General features: G+C 41.1%; 1 protein-coding gene across 1 annotated transcript in view; it reads right to left on the reverse strand.

Moving 5' to 3' along the window:
- Positions 1-18,874, reverse strand: part of ppp2r2ba (protein phosphatase 2, regulatory subunit B, beta a) — an 82,258-nt gene extending 63,384 nt beyond the window's left edge. The window contains exon 1 of the mRNA XM_073820366.1: positions 18,511-18,874. Coding sequence (XP_073676467.1) covers positions 18,511-18,589 — 79 coding nt within the window. The 5' untranslated portion in view covers positions 18,590-18,874. The remainder of the gene's footprint in view (positions 1-18,510) is intronic.
- Positions 18,875-19,141: the final 267 nt, after the last annotated feature.

Consider the following 19,141-nt stretch of genomic DNA (forward strand, 5'->3'; position numbering starts at 1 on the left):
TTCAGTACAAAAATGTAAAAAATGTTTAAAAAAATATATAAATTAAAATGAAGATAAGCTTCAATGGCATATATATAGTGGAGATCAATATTAGAGAACAACCTACAATTTCCCTAATTTCAAGGTCACTGTTTAGTCCTATTTGAAGTTATCGTATTAAGAGTAGAAGGGCAGTATTTAATAAAATTAGAGAACACTTGTGACACTGTCACACAAGGACACATGTTTTATACCGCTCAATATATATTAAGATGGTCTTATATCTATATATTTGAGTTTTAATGGTTTTACATGTTGTCTTAGCCATTTTATTCCTCTTAACCATTTTAATGTGTGTATGTCTTTAAATGAGTCTGGGTCTGCCTGTCATGTGATCAGTCACATGACAGGAATCAGGAACTAAACGGTATAAAGGAGGCAGCATGTCAAACAATCAGGGTCATTGACCAAACACTGGATTGTGGAGTTTCTTTTAAGGACTTACCATTCCAGCATCACTTCTATTGGACTACACTTCTTTGGATTGTATATACACCGGTGGACACTTTTTACTTGGAGCTTTCAACCAACTAGGATTCTTAAGGACTGTTTTAGGGTATGATTTGAATGGACAATCTGCTTTTAACAGCCTAAGTTATTCTGGTTTTACTGTGTTGTTTTAGTTCCTTGTGAATATTGTAAATACATTTATTTATTCACTTTACTTTTGTCATTGTCTTATCTTTTTAAAACACTTATTAATCTCTCACAGTATAATCTGACCCCATTTTAAACCCATGTAATTCGACCAATAGGGCCGATTGTTACACACTTACAGATACCTCCACATTATTGGTGCTAATTTCCTACATTATATTACAAACCCTTTTTACTGCCACCATTTCTTCCAATTTTCTCTGAGATGTTGGGCCTTTCTAAGGTGACTAAATCCCTGCGACAGGAGGTTGATCTGATGAAGGCCAAAGGGACAAACCTTTCAGCCATTGCAAGAGAAGTTGGTCATTCCAAATCTGTGATTTCTCCAACATTGCAGATTTACAATGACACTAATTCATTCAAGTCCCCCAAAAAGGCTGGTCATCCATGTAAGACAAATGCACGAGAAGACAGGATAATGCAGAGGTAAAAACTCGGTTCAACACACTGCAGCTGGAATTGCTTGCCACTTCAGTGCTGAACAGGGTAAGGATCTGTCCCAGGACAGGATCTCAGCAGCAAAAAGAATCAAAAGACTAAGCTCATCTTTGCTGAAGAACATGTTGTGTGAAGAGAAGAGAACTGGTCCAAAGTTCACTTTAGTGATGAGAGCAAGTTTAATTTATTTGGGTCTGATGGGAAACATCTTGTTAGGCGCCAAACTGAGGCAAGACTGAAGCCCAAGTGTGTAAAGAAGTCAGTGAAAGGTGGAGAAGGAAGGATGTTTTCTGCAACAGGAGTTGGGCTCCTGGTTTAAATAAACAGCATTTATTGGCAGGCGGACGATTTGCCTAACAATGAATAGATGTTGATGTGTAAATGTGGGTGGCTGTATGCCAATATCCTCACTGGTGTGATATCTTCACCCTGTTGATATTGTAAATTGGTGTGTCTTACCATGTTATTTTAATGTATTATCTTAATTATAAGCACACTGGTTTGTAGTGCAAACAGTTTTACCGTTTACTGCACGTTGTTATTCTTCTCGTTATTTCCCTATAATGGATAATGAACTGAAAGTTTCACCCATAGGCTTACTTCTGCATTAAAGAAAAAGGTGGTTCAATGTTCTGGATGGACTTTGTGAACATCACAGCATGTCTATAAATCCATGCTATGTCCAATTTAAATTGTATGACTTATTGTTGACAGATTTGTGTTTGTGGTTTTTCTGTTTAGAAAGCCAAAAGCGAAACCAAACCTCCTCTGAGGACTGTCTGCATGCGTCTGTCAATCATTTGTTTCTGCATGGCTGTGTTTGTGTCCCTCGTGTGCTGGTGTGTGTTAGCCCCAGCAGCCAGGCTATGACTCATACACCACTAACACAGAGATAGAAAGAGAGGAGGAGGGTCTCTCATCAAGGCCCTGTTAGATCTATTCTGAGCCCTCCAGTCCAAAGGTCATTAGCATAAAACGTGTTAGATAAAAAGAGCCGATGGAGGTTTTTGCGTCGCATTGCTCAATTAGTCAAATGAATTGGACATGAAAAAGCAGGTGTCTGATCAGCTCCACGCTTCAAACGTGCAACATGTGCTGATATATGTCACCTTTCTGCATCTGGTTTGAACAAGCTTGAGCTATGAATGTAGTCCTTAGTTCTGATTGACCAGAAACTGTGGATATTTAATAGAAAGCAGGATTTTTCTTGCTTTTTTTTTTTTAAATGAACCCATTTGATGTACTAATGTAAAGCTAATCCCCAGGCCGCACAGAACATTTGGAAACTAAGCTGCAAAAATGGGGTCATTCAAAAATAAAAGCCATGGTTGTGAAATCATCACGTTTACATTAACATATGACTACCTTTTGCGAAAAGATGTTAACCAGTTATACAGTTAAGATCAAAAGTTTACATACACCTTGCAGAATCTGCAAATTGTTAATTATTTGACCAAAATAAGAGGAATCATACAAAATGCATGTTATTTTTTATTTAGTACTGACCTGAATAAGATATTTCACATAAAAGACACAAGAAAGAATAATAGTTGAATTTATAAAAATAACCCTGTTCAAAAGTTTACGTATACTTGATTCTTAATACTGTGTTGTTACCTGAATGATCCACAGCTGTTTTTTGTCTTAGTGATAGTTGTTCATGAGTCCCTTTGTTTGTCCTGAACAGTTACACTGCTCGCTGTTCTTCAGAAAAATCCTTTAGGTTCCACAAATTCTTTGGTTTTTCAACTTTTTTTTGTATTTAAACCCTTTCCAACAATGACTGTATGACGTTGAGATCCATTTTATCACACTGAGGACAACTGAGGGACTCATATGCAACTATTACAAAAGGTTCAAATGTTCACTGATGCTCCAGAAGGAAACACGATGCATTAAGAGCCGGGGGTGAAAACTTTTGAACAGAATGTGTACATTTTTCTTATTTTGCCTAAATATCATATTTTTTTTCATTTGGTACTGCCCTTCAGAAGCAGCTACAGAAGCTACATGTTTCCCAGAAGACTAAATAAGTTACATTTACCCTCTTAATGCATTGTTTCCTTCAGAAGCATCAGTGAGGGTTTGAACCTTCTGTAATAGTTGCATATGAGTCCCTCAGTTGTCCTCAGTGTGAAAAGACGGTGATCTCAAAATCATACAGTCATTATTGGAAATAATGATGAAAAATTGCAGAATTGCAAGTTTACATCTTGCAATTCTGACTTTATAACTCGCAATTGCAACTTTGTATCTCACAATTGACTTTTTTCTCGCAATTGCGAGTTTATATCACATAAGTCAGAAATAAAGTCAGAATTGTGTGATATAAATTTGCAATTGTGAGAAAAAAGTCAGAATTGTGAGATATAAACTCGCAGTTCTGTGAACATATCAGTTTTTTTTTCTTCTCAGAAATGGACTTTATGTCCATTGCATTTATATCCATTGTGAGAAAAATAGTCAAAATTGCGAGATACAAACTCGCAATTGCGGAAAAAAAAAGTCAGAATTGTGAGTTTATATCTTGCAATTCTGACTTCATAACTTGCAATTGTAAGTTTATCTCACAGTTTTGAGAAAAAAAATGACCTTTTTTATTTTTTTATTCAGTGGTGGAAACGGGCTTCCATAGAAATGACTTATTCAGGTCAGTACTAAATAAAAAATAACATGCATTTTGAATGATCCCTCTTATTTTGGTCAAACAATTAACATTTCTGCAAGGTGTATGTAAACTTTTGACCTCAACCGTATATATAAATTCTGCAAGAATATGGCCCTTTTTGAAGGGTCTTGTACGACAGATTTCCTGTGTTTGATCGGTGGTACAGCGAGATGACCTTAAAGTCTGTCACTTCCAATGGTGTGGGAGTTTGGTATCGCTGTTTTCTCCAAACTGCACGCCGCTCGTGATTCATCAGCCACAACGAGCCTGGCGTCTATCCGAGAACTTTCATTAAACGTGAAGAAAAGCATACTTGGTACGGCCATCCTGGGTATAAATAATTTTAAGGAGCGCGGGAGGGCAGTGAGGAAGTATGTTTATTTGCATAGCATACTAATGGATCTTCCTGGCCTACTTAGTCAAGTATGCCCGCATGAACAGACACAGCATTATGCAATAACACAACTTGCACGTACGCTCACCTACAGTATGTTACATCAATAATTCAAACAAATCCTGGCGTCTATGCCACTGCCTTCCCTTTGAAAGGAAGGACAGGTAAAAATGTGCACGACAACACAGCATAGCAGAACATGTGAGGAGGAAATATATAGAAACAGTGCTGACTCATTTGGCCCTTGTCTGTCTCTCCTTGCTTAGTCATGTGCCAGAAGGAAAAAAGGTAATTGATCCAGCAGGTTTCTTTTTAAAGCTCCACTTCCCTTCTGCTCAGTGTTTCCTGGATGTGCAGAATATAGCCAAGACAATAGAGCTCCTTATCTGAGAACACTGCAAAGCTCCAGTCCTGAAAACGTCTGCGAGCCGAGCATAAATATAGGTAAAATGCATTGAGGAGTGTCTCTTTCTCTCGCTCCCCTCCCACCATCTCTTTCTTTCTTCCTGGAGTCTCTTCACAGATCTGAATCAGCTGACCTGCCCTCAGTCTGGAGAACACAAAGCAGGATTTGTGCTGCTGTGGTTTCTCGTCTCACTCGCTGAAAGAGTGGACGGAAGACTAATGCATCCACTGCTTTAGAAAGGAAACTGATGCAGGATTTAGACAAAGGCAAAGTGTGTGAGCATGTGTGTGAATGCACAAACACCTGGCTCTGAGAATCCGAAAGCTTTGAGCTGATGAACCACGGCCTACTCTGAGAGAGTTTCGTTTACACTGGTGCCAAACATATTTGAGCATGTAGGCCACTCTTAAAAAAGTCTGAATGTCATTTTTAACCAACTGGTCCAATATTTAGTGAGCACATTGAAAATCTGGCAATCAAAAAGTGTTGTTTTGTCTTTTTTATTTTTTTAAATAGTACACTGCCGTTCAAAAGTTTCTTATGCTCATCGAGGGTGCATTTATTTGATCAAAAATACAGAAAAAACAGTAATATTCCAAAATGTTATTGCAATTTAAAATATCGATTTTATATTTTAATATACTTCAAAATGTAATTTATTCCTGTGATGTTACACTGAATTTTCATCAAGCATTACTTAGTTTCACACGGTCCTTCAGAAAACGTTTAAAAATGAACTTTTATTAATCAAACGACAGAAGGAAATCAAGTTTCATATTGATAATTTAGAGGCCTTGGGATTTTGGATCACTTATACAGTTTTTACAGGCTTTATACTGTTGAAACCTATTACAAACCTTTGTGGGAAATATTTTGCTTGGGAAGTGTGCTTGTGCTAGGTTTTTTTTTATTATAAATGTGATTTTCTTTGATATTCTGTTATGTAACACAAGGCTTTCATGCATTAAAAATGTCCAAACACATTTTGGAAAAACAAAAGCTAGACAGAGTAAATAAGCAGACAGGACCCCAGCTGTTGGACAGATCACTCTGTCCTCTCAGGAGAGTCATAGCTCAACTTTACTACATTTCCCATGAGGCCATGGGTGAGTCTGGGTCTGTCTGGGGTGCCTGGTACATGTCTTATTTCTGTCAAGGACATGCACACACCCATAGGAAAGAAAAGTCACCAAATGAGATTGTTAAAATCCAATTTCATTAATTGAAAAGAAGCTGAAATATAACAAAATATCAATATTGGATTAAAAAATGTTGCCTTGGCATCTAATCGGATGAAAATAAGTTTCAATTGAAGGACTAAAATTACTTTAAAAAATAAAAATAAATTAAAGATAAATAGAAACAAGCACATAATAAAATTATTAAAACTTACACTAAAATTAAAATGGAAATAAAATAAGCAGTTATGTTTAGATATGAAACACCTACACAAACAGTCTTTTCAACCATTTATAGTTTTACTGTAATATAAACACTGATGTCTGTGGTAGTGATCAAAATACAGCAAATCATCTTTTAAAAGTATTTGCCGCTTCAAATAACGTTTGTTGATTACAGTAGCTGCATTTCCATTTCCCTTCAAGTTGCACAAATTAAAATTGTGAATTAAAAATATGCGAAAACATGTAAACTCCCATACATTGCAAAAAAGTTTTTACACTCGCTTGAGGTGGTTTTTCAGGCAATTCGAAAACGGAATATGGAAATGGCTTTTCCCATTTACAGGACACCTTGCACATTCTTTAATGTGCTATAACCTCAAAAAAAAAAAAAACACCTCATATGTGGCCACTAACACAAGCATTGACTACACAATGCTTGAATCAGGGGCTTTCCTGGCCTTTAAAGCTTGGACTTATTTACACTGCACAAGTCTGTGGAACTGATCGCGGCCACTCTAGTCAATGCTTGTGTTTATACCAGGCGCGAAGAGACTCGTTTCTGTTTTTAAAGCATCACAGAAGCGGCTTTTCACGCTGCTTCTGTAAAGAGAGTTGCCTACGTCTCCTACAATTAAAATGAATGGCTAGTGCGGTGGCTGCAACATACGGAAACCTACCAACATCTATCGCCATGACTTATCGTGTGAGAAAAAAATTACGTTTAGTCGCATAACATCGGTTAATGGAAATGGCGTCATTTCACAAGTTTTTTGATCCACATTTATAAAACATCGCAAATGTTTTGCGCAAATCTGTAATGGAAACGCAGCTACTGTTTCGCCACTAGGTGTTGACAAATGACTATTAAAAAAGGTATTTGTCATTGAATCATTCATTCAAGAGATTCGTTCAAAAATGCTGATTCATTAGTATTGAAACAAGTGAAGTATTCATGAGAGTCACTAAATCATTTCTTCAAAATTTTTTAAATAATTCATTCAAATTAATTAAACGTTTTTGAATAGACTGCAGCGATTAATATTTTGTCACAGCCTCTAGTAATTTACATGTTATTATTTTGCTTAGTTCAGAATGGTGGGAGAATCATATGGAAGCCGTTTCCGCCACTTAAAAAAAGTAATTTTTATTACACAATTTTGACTTTTTTTATCGAAATTGTGAGTTTACATCTCGCAATTCTGACTTTTTTCAGAATTGTGAGATATAAACTCACAATTGCGAGTTATAAAGTCTGAATTGTGAGATATAAACTTGCAATTCTGACAACATAGTTTTTCACTAAAAATTGGACTTTATAACTCACAATTGACGGTTTATATTTCACAAAAAAAAGTCCGTTTTGTGTAAAAAAAAGTCTGAATTGCGAGTTTTTATCTTGCAATTCTGACTTTATTTCTCACAATTGTTTATATCATGCAATTCTCGGAAAAAAGTCAGAATTCTGACTTGATAACAACTGTGAGTTTAAATCTCACAATTCTGTGTAAAAAATCTGAATTGCGAGATATAAACTTGCAATTGTAAAAAAAAGGTAAGAATTGCAAGATACAAACTCGCATTTGCGAGGAAAAAAGTCAGAATCGCGAGTTTTTATCTCACAATTCTGACTTTATTTATCCTAATTGTTTGGAATCGGGTTTCCTAGAATCATGATCTCTATTTGAAACAAAGTTGCAACATAACTTCAGTCTCTTCAGTGATAAAAGAGCATCCTCTGAGCAATAACATTACACACACTCTGTCTCGCTTATAATCTTACAGTCTTACAATCTGTTTAGTTAAGAGGTTATGCGAGCACTTTGAAAGATCGACCTGCTCTCTCTGTGTAATGTGTCTACAGTCTGCTATTTCATTCGGGTGTATTTCCTCCCCCACTTAACCTCTCACAACTCTTCCTCTCATATCATGATATCTGCTTTATAGCTCAGGCCACACATGCTCTCATGTTGTATAATTCCTATTAACAGCGAGGCTTCACTGAAGTGCATGTGCGCAGAAACATATGTTGACAAGCCGCTACTTGTTTTTCCCTGACACAAGCAAAAAAGTGGAATTCATCCGTGTTTAAAAGTTAATCCATCACAATCTTTATCGATCGTCCAGACATCACACACACACATTCATGAATAACCCATCGGAAAGCATGCATTGACTAAGCTTCCTCCTCAAGTCAATGGGGTTTCGGAAAAAACAATTTATCAGTCGCCACACACTCGGGTTTCTGCCCCCGTTTGCTAGGTGCTGTAACAGCGGTTCTAGTTCAAGCCCCATTTCATACTGAAATAAACGATCTGCTACCTGGCCTCTAGGCCAACACCCTGATATTACATTACCCATTAGTCCGACAAACACAAACAAGCATCCTCAAAATAAGTTTGTGCGGCGGCACTGAGGAAATTCACTTCGGGGCCTTCGGGGTCATTTCACTAATGAACGACCGGATATTGAACGCTGAAAGCTCAGCCAGACCCCTGGGCATTGACAGACCATGCCAGTCCAACCGTCCTTAGTTCGGCTCGCAACCTTCCCAATTTATTTGCTCGGAAAGGCCAAAGTGCACTTCATTAGCCTGATGAAGCATTTTTAAGATCCATAACACCCATGTTTCACGCTCATGTCCTCAAGAGTCATCGCCTCTGACCTCTGTTACACAACCGCAAGCTCTCGCACTCATTTACTCATCAGTTTTTCTGCACGCTTGCTGGAGGCAACAGCTGAGCTTTTGATGCTGGTCAGCATACAGTGTCTTTCAAATTGTCTGTCAGGGCCGGGAAGCCAACGTGACCCCGTTTGTTGTTATGAAATGCTGGATTGAAGAGGTTACAACTGTTTCAAACTGACCAGGAGCTCAAGGCTCCTCTAAAACAGACTCGCTGGCACGACTGCCAACAAAGCCAGCCAGTGATGAATAATTAATCTGCTGTTGTATCTTTAAAACTGTCCAATAAATTTGTGACTATCATTGTTCTAAACAGAGGCATATGATAGCTAAATCTTGCACAATCGCTGTGAAGACTCACTTTAATGTGACTTGTTTATTTCATCACGCTTATGAGATGATAGTGTGCCATATTTAAAGCTGCACACTAAAAAAAAAAAAAACTCGAAAGTAGCTGGTTTTATGTAAGGAAGTCTATACTTTCATTAGACCTTCGTTCATCTTTGGAAAACAAATTAAAATATTTTTGATGAAATTCGAGAGCTTTCTTACTTTGCATAGACAGCAACACAACTGACAAGTTTAAGGCCCAGAAAGGTAGTAAGGACATCAATAAAATAGTCTATGCAACTATTTTCATGAAAGCACAATGTTATGAAGCTATGAAAATACTTTTTGTGCGCAAAAATCCCCAAAATAACAACTTTATTCAACAATTTCTTCTCTTCTGATGCATGTTTGTGCATTCCTCTGCTTGTAAACAAGGCACCGACTTCTGAGGCTTAGAATCTGATAGTTGTGTTACTGTCTTTGCAGGGCCAGAAAGCTCTCGGATTTCATTAAAAATATCTTAATTTGTGTTCTGAAGATGAATTAATGAATGGAAAATGATATTATAATCAATGATATACAATAATATATACTGTATATGCTCCCAAAAATTATAAAAAAAATATTTCTCTGCTTTTATTTACATTTAAACAAAAAGTGGCATGTCCAAAATTATTCATACCCTTTCAAATTGTCACAGTCTACGGGAAAATCCAAAGTTCTATACCATTCCAAATAGTCCAAGCTGTAGTCCATATCTAAATGTTTTGAAGATCCAGTGGCTACAGTGCAAAGTATTATTAAAAAATACAAGACGTTACGCACTGTGAAAAATCTCAGAGGACGTGGTCAGAAGCCAAAAGTGACACCTGTGCTGGCCAGGAGGATAGTGAGAGAGGTAAAAAAGAATCCAAGGATCACCACCAAGGCCATTCTGATGAACCTGGGCTCTGCTGGTGGCAACATCTCAAGGCAGACAGTCCAACAGACACTGCACTCCACTGGGTTCCACGGACGCAGACCAAGGAGGACACCACACGCCCACTTGGCCTTTGGAAATGCTCATCTGGACAAATAAGAAGACTTCTGGTCTTCTGTTTTATGGTCAGATGAAACAAAAATTGAATTGTTTGGCCACAATGATGTAGCCTTCATTTGGCGTAAAAAGGGAAGCCTTCAACCCTAAGAACACCATCCCCACTGTCAAACATGGTGGTGAGAACCTAATGTTTTGGGGGTGTTTTTCAGCCGGTGGACCAGGGAACCTAATCACAGTAAACGGCACCATGAAAAAGGAGCAATACATCAAAATTCTCAACAACAACATCAGGCAATCTGCAGAGAAACTTGGCCTTGGGCACCAGTGGACATTTCAGCATGACAATGACCCAAAACACACAGCAAAAGTGGTGAAGAAATGGTTAGCAGACAAAAACATTAACATTTCGCAGTGGCCCAGCCAGAGTCCTGACTTAAATCCAATTGAGAATCTGTGGAGGGAGCTAAAGATCAGGGTGATGGCAAGGAGACCCTCCAACCTGAAAGAGCTGGAGCTCATCGCTAAAGATGAATGGGCAAAAATACCAGTGGAGACATGCAAAAAGCTGGTCAGCAATTATAGGAGGCGTTTGATTGCTGTAATAGCCAATAAAGGCTTTTTTATTGATTATTGAGAAGGGTATGAATAATTTTGGACATGCCACTTTTTGTTCAAATGTAAATAAAAGATGAGTGATAGTTTTTTCCACAATAATGCCTCTTGTACATCGTCTTATTATCTTCTGAGAGAAGCCTGTTTTATTTCCGGTCAAAAAAAAAAAAAAAAAAAAAACTTGCTGGTTGAATAAAAGTAACTTTAAGTCAGAATTGGTCAGGGGTATGAATAATTTCAGGCTTGACTGTATATAAAGCTTACTGATATTTTAAATATTATTGCGGGTTTTAATAGATAATAGAAGGATCTTAGTACTCATCTAAGATTTGAAAATGCTTTTTAAATGTGTTTTTCGGTTGTCGGACAGCAGTTTGCACCAATTCTGTAGAATGGCCCATATACAGTATATGCGTTAAATAAACAAATACAAAATGAATGAATGAAATTATATACACAATGTAGTGTATAGACTTTGCAGTAATGCCATCTGGCTAATGCTGTCATCCTAATCGGGCCAAACCTTGACCCCTTAGTTTCATGCTTAGTCTGCTAGAAACATGCTAACGTTTGAGGTGCACTTTGACACAGCAGGTGCTTTAAAGAATGAACTTTGCTATAGTCCTGATTTTGGCTTTTTGCCTTTTATTGTATTAAAACTGAAGAACAAACAGGAAGGTAAGGGGAATAGGATCTTGACATGACGCAAAATGGATTTAAAGAAGCACAATGACTCTTTATGTCTCATGAACACGTGCTGGCCAACGTGCCACAGACTTTCACAGTTTTCATCTTTATATTCACATCAGGATGGGAAATCATCACATGGCTGTTTGCTCACAGGAAACTAGGTTGCTCTCAGATAAGGGCAATGAAGGTGATCATTTTTGAACAGCATCAGTTTTGTTTTTCTTGCTCTCTGCTGTACTAAATCTGACAATGGTGTTCAAAGAAATAATCTAACAATGATTTACAGTATTAAGCTGAGAAAGTGCAGCCTCAGAGTCTGTTTTCATTCCTACACAGTGCAGATCAATAACAACATGTAACTATAGAAATAATACAAGATTATTTGAATAGCCAGTGATATTTTCCTGTTTAAACGGTAAAAAGCAACACAGGGCAAAAGTAAATCAGACTTTTATGGTCGACAAGCTCTGCTATTCGACAGTGTTGTAAACATGATGTAGGGCAGCCTGACCGGCACATAAAATTCACACATACACACAAGTGCTCACAAGGATGTTTCTTGGACTAGATAATAAGACTCTATGCAAATGAACTCAGGCTGTTTTAATTTACCACATTTGCCAGAATGACACAGAGTTGCATAACCAGACAATATAAAATCTGCTTTTATGGTTGTACAAAACTGTCACAAAAGCAAAGAATCCTTAAGTAAGAAGAACAGCATGGTCATTTATTTGCTCAGGTATTGGGACTTATAAAATAATACTTAATAATTGTATTTATCTTAAAATGTGTTCCTCTGCTCTCTGAAAGAATAAATCTTAGATTCAACTATTTGAAAATCTGGAATCTGAGAGTTAAAAAAAATCTCAATATTGAGAAAATCGCCTTAAAGTTGTCCAAATGAAATTCTTAGCAATGCATATTACTAATCAAAAATTAAGTTTTGATATATTTTAGTCCAAGAGTCTGAAACTATGTGACCCTGGACCACAGAAGCCAAAATACATTGTATGGGTCAAAATTATCAATTTTTATGCCAAAAATCGTCTCAGGTTACGTATGTAACCCTGGTTCCCTGAGGACAGGGAACGAGACGCTGCGTCCTGGTTTCAGGACACTTTGGGAACTGCCTTCAGCGTTACCGGCTCTGAAGCTCTTATAGAACAACGACAATGAACTTGACATTGGCCGGCACCAGCCTATGACGTCATTAACAAGGCGCCTACCAGTATAAAAGGGGCGCTTGTGAATACATCAACCATCTTTTTGTCTGACGGAGACGTAAGTGGGGCTCGAAGCATGGCTACGAGACGCAGCGTCTCGTTCCCTGTCCTCAGGGAACCAGGGTTACATACGTAACCTGAGACGTTCCCTTCCGGAGGGAACTCTACGCTGCGTCCTGGTTTCAGGACACTTTGGGAACGATATACTAACGCTGCCATGCTGAGGGATAAGTGATCAACTGACTGAATGATGAGTCAAGAAGGAACATCACCCCTACTTCCAGCAAGAATCGCTTGGGCAAGAGCCTGAGCCTGACCTGCTAGGTCTGCTCAGAGCTTCGTCTGTCATAGCTAGCTCGGCTACCCAAGCACGGAACTCCTCAGAGTGGAGGTCTGATTCTCTAAGCGAGAGGAGACCTGACTACACTCACCGCTACAGAAAGTAATGAAGCTTACCACTAAGTCTTCATACTAAACGGGGTTCTGAAGAGCGGAGGCTTCAGAAAGACTCTCTAAACGAGAGGAAGCCTGGCAACACTCTGTGCTTGCGGGAAAACTCTGAGAGTGGAGGTCCCATGACCTAACTACACTCGACACTGGAGGTAATTCATGAGGCTCCCAGAGCCTAAGCAATAGAACCACCTAAGTGGAGTTTCTCAGGAGAATGGAGGCTTCAGAAAAAAGGCTCTCTAGATGAGAGGACGCCTAGCGACACTCGATCCTTATGAACAATGCTGTCTGGAGTGGAGTTGGAAAAACCCAGGGGTTTTTAGAACCAACTCTAGAATGGGAACGGAGATACTGCGTAACCCATACCATATAGGATTTTAGAAAAGAACCCAACCTTCAGGGGGGAATCTTTACCACTCATGTGGATTTCAGAAAGTGCCAGGGACTTTGCGTGTGCACTAACCACTTCATGTGGGTTTTAGGGAGTGCTCAAAGCTTCACGTGAGTACTCACCACTATTGTGGATTTGAGGAGGTGCCCAGAGCATAGCGAGGGAATCACCATATCATTATCCCAGGCTTCAGCAAAGCCTGGTAGCGGAGCTTCGGAGCTCTGTAAGAGTGGAGGTCTCAAACATAAACTCTCTTGGTGAGGGGAGACCTGGCTACACTCACGCTTTGAAATTACTGGAAGCAGAGCTTCTGGAGAACGGAGGCTTCACAGAAGACTCTCTATAATGAGAGGAAGCCTGACAACGCTCCATCCTATGGGAAGCTCTTAAGGGTGGAGGTCTCAATATGATGACCCTCTAAGTGAGGGGAGACCTGGCTATACTCAACGCTTGGAAGTAACAAGACTCACAGGAGAGCTCACATGCTGAAAGCAGGGCTCTACAGAGTGGAGGCTGCAAAATGAATCTCTGAAGAGAGAAAGCCTGACAACACTCAGTCTTGGTGAGTGGTAGTATTAGCACTCCACCAAGGATAGTTAGCGAGGCCAGGAAGGGGCCTACCAGCTGTCATGACTGTGAGAATGGGCCTAATAAGTGAGCTCTAAGAGTGACGGTCAAACGACTCTCACAGAGAGGAGACCTGATACACCAAGCTACCAGAATGGAGTGGGAAAAAAAACAGAGGTTTTTAGAACCAACTCTAGAATGGGAATGGAGATACTGCGTAACCCATACCATATAGGATTTTGGAAAAGAACCCAACCTTCAGGGGGGAATCTTTACCACTCATGTGGATTACAGAAAGTGCCCAAAGACTTTGCGTGTGCACTTACCACTTCATGTGGGTTTTAGGGAGTGCTCAAAGCTTAACGTGAGTACTCACCACTAATGTGGATTTGAGGAGGTGCCCAGGCTTTTAGTGTGGGAAACCATGTTTACGATGGTAGCAGTTGCTCACAAGAGGCATTATTATTCACTTGTAGAGAAGCTCAAGAGTGGAGGTCTCAAGATGATAACCCTCACTGAGGGGAGACCTGGCTACACTCAATGCTTAGGAAGTACCAAACTCACCTAAGAGTCTACATATAGGACTCTGTAGAGTGGAGGCTTCAAGAAAATGAATCTCTAAAGAGAGAAAAGCCTAACAACACTCAGCCTTGGCAGAGGGGCTCTTAGCACAGTACCAAGGATAGTTAGCGAGGCTCAACAGGGCCTACCAGCTGTGAGAATGGGTCTAAAAATGAGCTCTAGACAGTGAAGGTCTCAAAACAACGACTCTCGGAACGAGAGGAGACCTGAAACACTATGCTACCGAGACAAAAGTTGGGAAAAACCAAGGCTTTATGACCAACTCAGAAAATGAGAAGGGGCCCAAAGCTCAGCGAGGGCCACCATACAATGTCTCATAACGGTAGCAAGGCTCACAGTAGACCTATGTACTAGAAGCGGAGCTTAAGGAGAGCGGAGGCTTCAGCAAAAAGACTCTCTAAACGAGAGGCGGCCTGACAACGCTCAATCCTTAGGGAAAGAGCTCTCAGGAGTGGATATTTAGCCACGCTCAACACTAGAAGCAGTTGGTAAAGCTCACAGAGCCAACATGAACTACTTAAGTGGAGCTCCCAAGAGCAAAGGCTGCAGTTAGATGATTTCTCAAATGAGAAAAAGGTCTAACAGCTCTCAGTCTAGACTGTAAGGAAGACATGTGAGAGCAAAGGTCCACAGCAAAACGCCATAGGCGAGAGGGGACCTAACAGCAGCACTTAAGAATGGAGGCTTCAGCAGAAAGACTCTCTAAAATGAGAGGAGGCCTGACGACACTCACATGTAAGGCTTCAACACTAGAGGCAGTTAGTAAAGCTACACAGCCTACATAAACTACCTGAGTGGAGCTCTACAGAGCGAAGGCTGCAGCTAGACGAATCTCACTGTGAGAAATACGTCTAGTATAAATAGTGAGGCTCAAAGGAGCCTACAAGCTACTAGAACTGCCCAAGATGGAACTGTGAGAAATCGGCCTAAACGTGAACCTCTAAAGGAGTGGAAGTCTCAACAGCACAACTCTCAGTGAGAGGAGGCCTGAATAAAAACTACTCACAGGGGGGTTTTACCAAAATTTCCTTATCTAACATTCGAATGAGAGCCCTGGGGAGCGTGGGCTTCAATGCACTGACTCAAATGAGAGGCAGCCTACAACACTCAACCCTAGGTTGCTTACATTCTGTTCTTTAGAAAGGGGTTGATATCTCAACCCGACCCTAGCGGTTTTACACTTAATTTAAAGAGCGGAGTCTCTGTGCAGACTCTACCCCAGGACGGGGAGTCTGCCACACCCAGTAGGTGTGTAAACATGCATATGTAGGTATACAAGTGCCTAAACCAAGCTCTAAACAGCGGAGGCTTCAAAGAATAACTCTCCAAAAAGAGAGGAAGCCTAACAACGCTTAACTCCTACAGGAGTTATACAAGTGGAGGTCTCAAACACTATCTCACAAACGAGGGGAGACCTGGCTACACTCATCACTTAGGGACAGTAGGGCTCAGTTATGGAGCCCATTACTAAGTCTCACCCAAGCGGAGCTGGTAGACAAACAAACATACAAACATATACATATATACACACCCATATATGTCAGTTCGTGTACCGGGCCATCAGATTGAGCTTATCAATCTTATCATTGGCCCAGCCCCAGAGTCTTAGGAGGGGGAAAAGGCAGGCGGCCGAACGAACGTGAGGGGAAAGGGAGAGGAGACCCTAGGTACCCGCTCCAGGCCTGCCGCTGCACCTGCGCTGGATCGTTTCCCTAAGATCCCCTCTCCAACGCCGCACGTCACGTCTCCTCTGAGACCTACTCCTACTCGGAGGAGGGCCTCGAGTGGCCACACTAGCCGCCTGGCCCTGCCTCTGGCCCTCAGACCAGGGCGTGCCAGGCTTTCCCCTGCGTTTGGGTGGGAGCGCGGACTGGCGAGGGATGAAAGATCTAAATGCCGTTGAGCGCGCCTTCGCCTCCCTGAATTTATCGACCATCGTCTCAACGGATGTGCCGAACAATTCGGAAGGCGAAACCGGCGCATCGAGGAGAAAGAGCTTCTCTTTCTCCCCGATGTCCGCCAGGTTCACCCACAGATGTCTCTCTGTGGCCGCCATGGCCCGGCCAACCGCGGTCGCAGTCTGCTTGGTGGCCCTCAGAGACAGATCAGTGGTGCGGCGCAGCTCAGTCACCTCGTCAGGGGAAAGCCCCAGACCCCGGTCCTGATCTTTTAGTAGATCAGCCTGGTACGCCTGCATCACTGCCACCGTGTGCAGAGCGGCACCAGCCTGACCCACAGCCGCGTACGCCCTGCCATTCAACCGTGACGTCTCTTTCAACGGTTTGGACGGCAGGGTCGGAGCCTTAAGCGTCGATGTTACCCTCGCTGAAAGATAGCTAGCTATCTTCCACGGGGGGCATCGACACATACCCATGCTCACGCATTCCCTCGACATCAGCATAGTTCACATGTTGATGTCTTTGAAAGCGGGCTGAGTATGGCTTATCCCATGCCTTTTCAACCTCATTATGTAGATCGGAAAGGAATGGGAGGCTCGTAGGAGGTGGCCTGTTATGGCCAGGAAGATATCGCTCATCTAACCTACCATGAGCGACCTCTTCCTGCGTGCACCTCCACTGCAGATCTAATCACACAGCGGCACGCTCCATGACGGCCATCAACTCCTCATACGCGGGGCAGGCAGGCTAAAGGAACTCAGAAGATTCCTCTTCGTCCATATCAGCCACTTCCTGCTCGCCCTGGCTTGTAGCCAAAAGAGCACTCGCCGCTGGATCGGAGGATGTAAGAGATAGTACATCCTCATCCAGCAGCGTGCTCTCGTCAGCCGCTGGCGAGCGTGAGAGACAAACCCCTCTCTTGAACTCGTCAGCGAGCTCCACCTGCAAACCCCACAATCTCAATCGCCGGGCAGCCTCGGCTGCCGCGGGACCCAAGCCGCGTGGGACAGATGAATGTCCCAATTCCCTCGAGAAAAGGGACAAACGAGAGCGAAGCTTCTTAAGAGAGAAGCTCTCACAGTGAACGCACTCCGTTCCCTCAAGAACAGAGCGCGCGTGCTCTTCACCCAAACACATTACACAAAGGCTGTGTGCATCATCCGGTGTCAGACTTCTCTGACATGGATGCACACACTTCCTGAATAGCTTAACTCCGGGAGTCGTCATTCTTACTCACGCTTAGAACACGGTAGTCTGAAGACAAAAAGATGGTTGATGTATTCACATGCGCCCCTTTTATACTGGTAGGTGCCTTGTTAATGACGTCATAGGTTGGCGCCGGCAAATGTCAAGTTCATTGTCGTTGTTCTATAAGAGCCGGTAACGCTGAAGGCAGTTCCCAAAGTGTCCTGAAACCAGGACGCAGTGTAGAGTTCCCTCCGGAAGGGAACATTAAAATATTAAGTAAAGATCATGTGTCATGAAGATATTTTGTAAATTTCCTACTGTAAAATATATCAAAAATATTTTTTTGATTAATATGCATTGCTAAGAACTTAATTTAGACAACTTTAAAAGTGATGTTCTCAGTATTTTGATTTTTCGCACCACTCAAGATTTTCAAATAATTGTATGTTGGCCGAATATAATCCTATTCTAACCATACATAATTTATTCAGCTTTCAGATGATATAAAGTATAAATAGTATAAATCTCAGTTTAAAAAATGGACCCCTATGATGTTTTGTTGTCCAGGGGCACATTTTGTACATAAATTTAAATGTACCTGAAAAAAAAAAAAATATATATATATATATATATATATAATTTTAGGCCAATTATTATTGTTTTCAATTAATAAAACAAAAAATTCCACACAGTGTTGATCACATACTACCCCATGGAGTTGTAAAATAAGCTATGCTTATGACAATCATCTCTTTCACTTCCAGACAGAAAGTTGTCATTACGCAGCATCCCTTCAGCACGCTGTGACCAAGCAAAATCAATGTCCAACTGTCTGTGCGGCTCGGCTCTTACCTTCCGTGTGACAGCTCGAGGAGAGCAGGGTGTTCGGAGGTCGGAAGAGGTAAGGCAGGTACCGGGAGAAACATTTCATCTTTCTTTCGTCTGTTTTCCTCTGGGAGGGTCTTTTCCCACCATCCGCGCTGCGATGACAGCAGATCCGGACCGGAGGAGGGATGCTGCTGCTGCTCCCTGGATGCGTGTGGAGTTACGGTAGCATCCTAAACACTTCTCACGCGTGTGTCAAAAAGACGTGCTGTGCATCCTCACAGTTCATCATGTTTTCCTCCCAGAAGGACGGAGGGTTGAGCTATTTTCCTGAGCTTCGGTTGGGAGGGGCGATGATGAGGGCAGTTACACTGTTACATGGACATTTACCCTCTCTGACCAGGAATGTACTGCGCACTGCCAGACTGATCACAAAGCTTTATTTAGATGAGCGCGAAGCATGACATGAAATCGCCCTCATGTTTATGAGAGGGACTGTAAACTTTTTGCTGTTCAATTTAAAGCTGTCCAATAGCGCCATCTAATGATTTTCATGATAAATACATTATAAATACACTAAGTTTCAGTAATAATATTTAATCAGTTTGCTTATCATGTTTATTTTTTGACAGCAATGAATGAGTGCGTTCAATGGATT

This window comes from Garra rufa, chromosome 16, assembly GCF_049309525.1.
Source record: "Garra rufa chromosome 16, GarRuf1.0, whole genome shotgun sequence".
Taxonomy (NCBI): domain Eukaryota; kingdom Metazoa; phylum Chordata; class Actinopteri; order Cypriniformes; family Cyprinidae; genus Garra; species Garra rufa.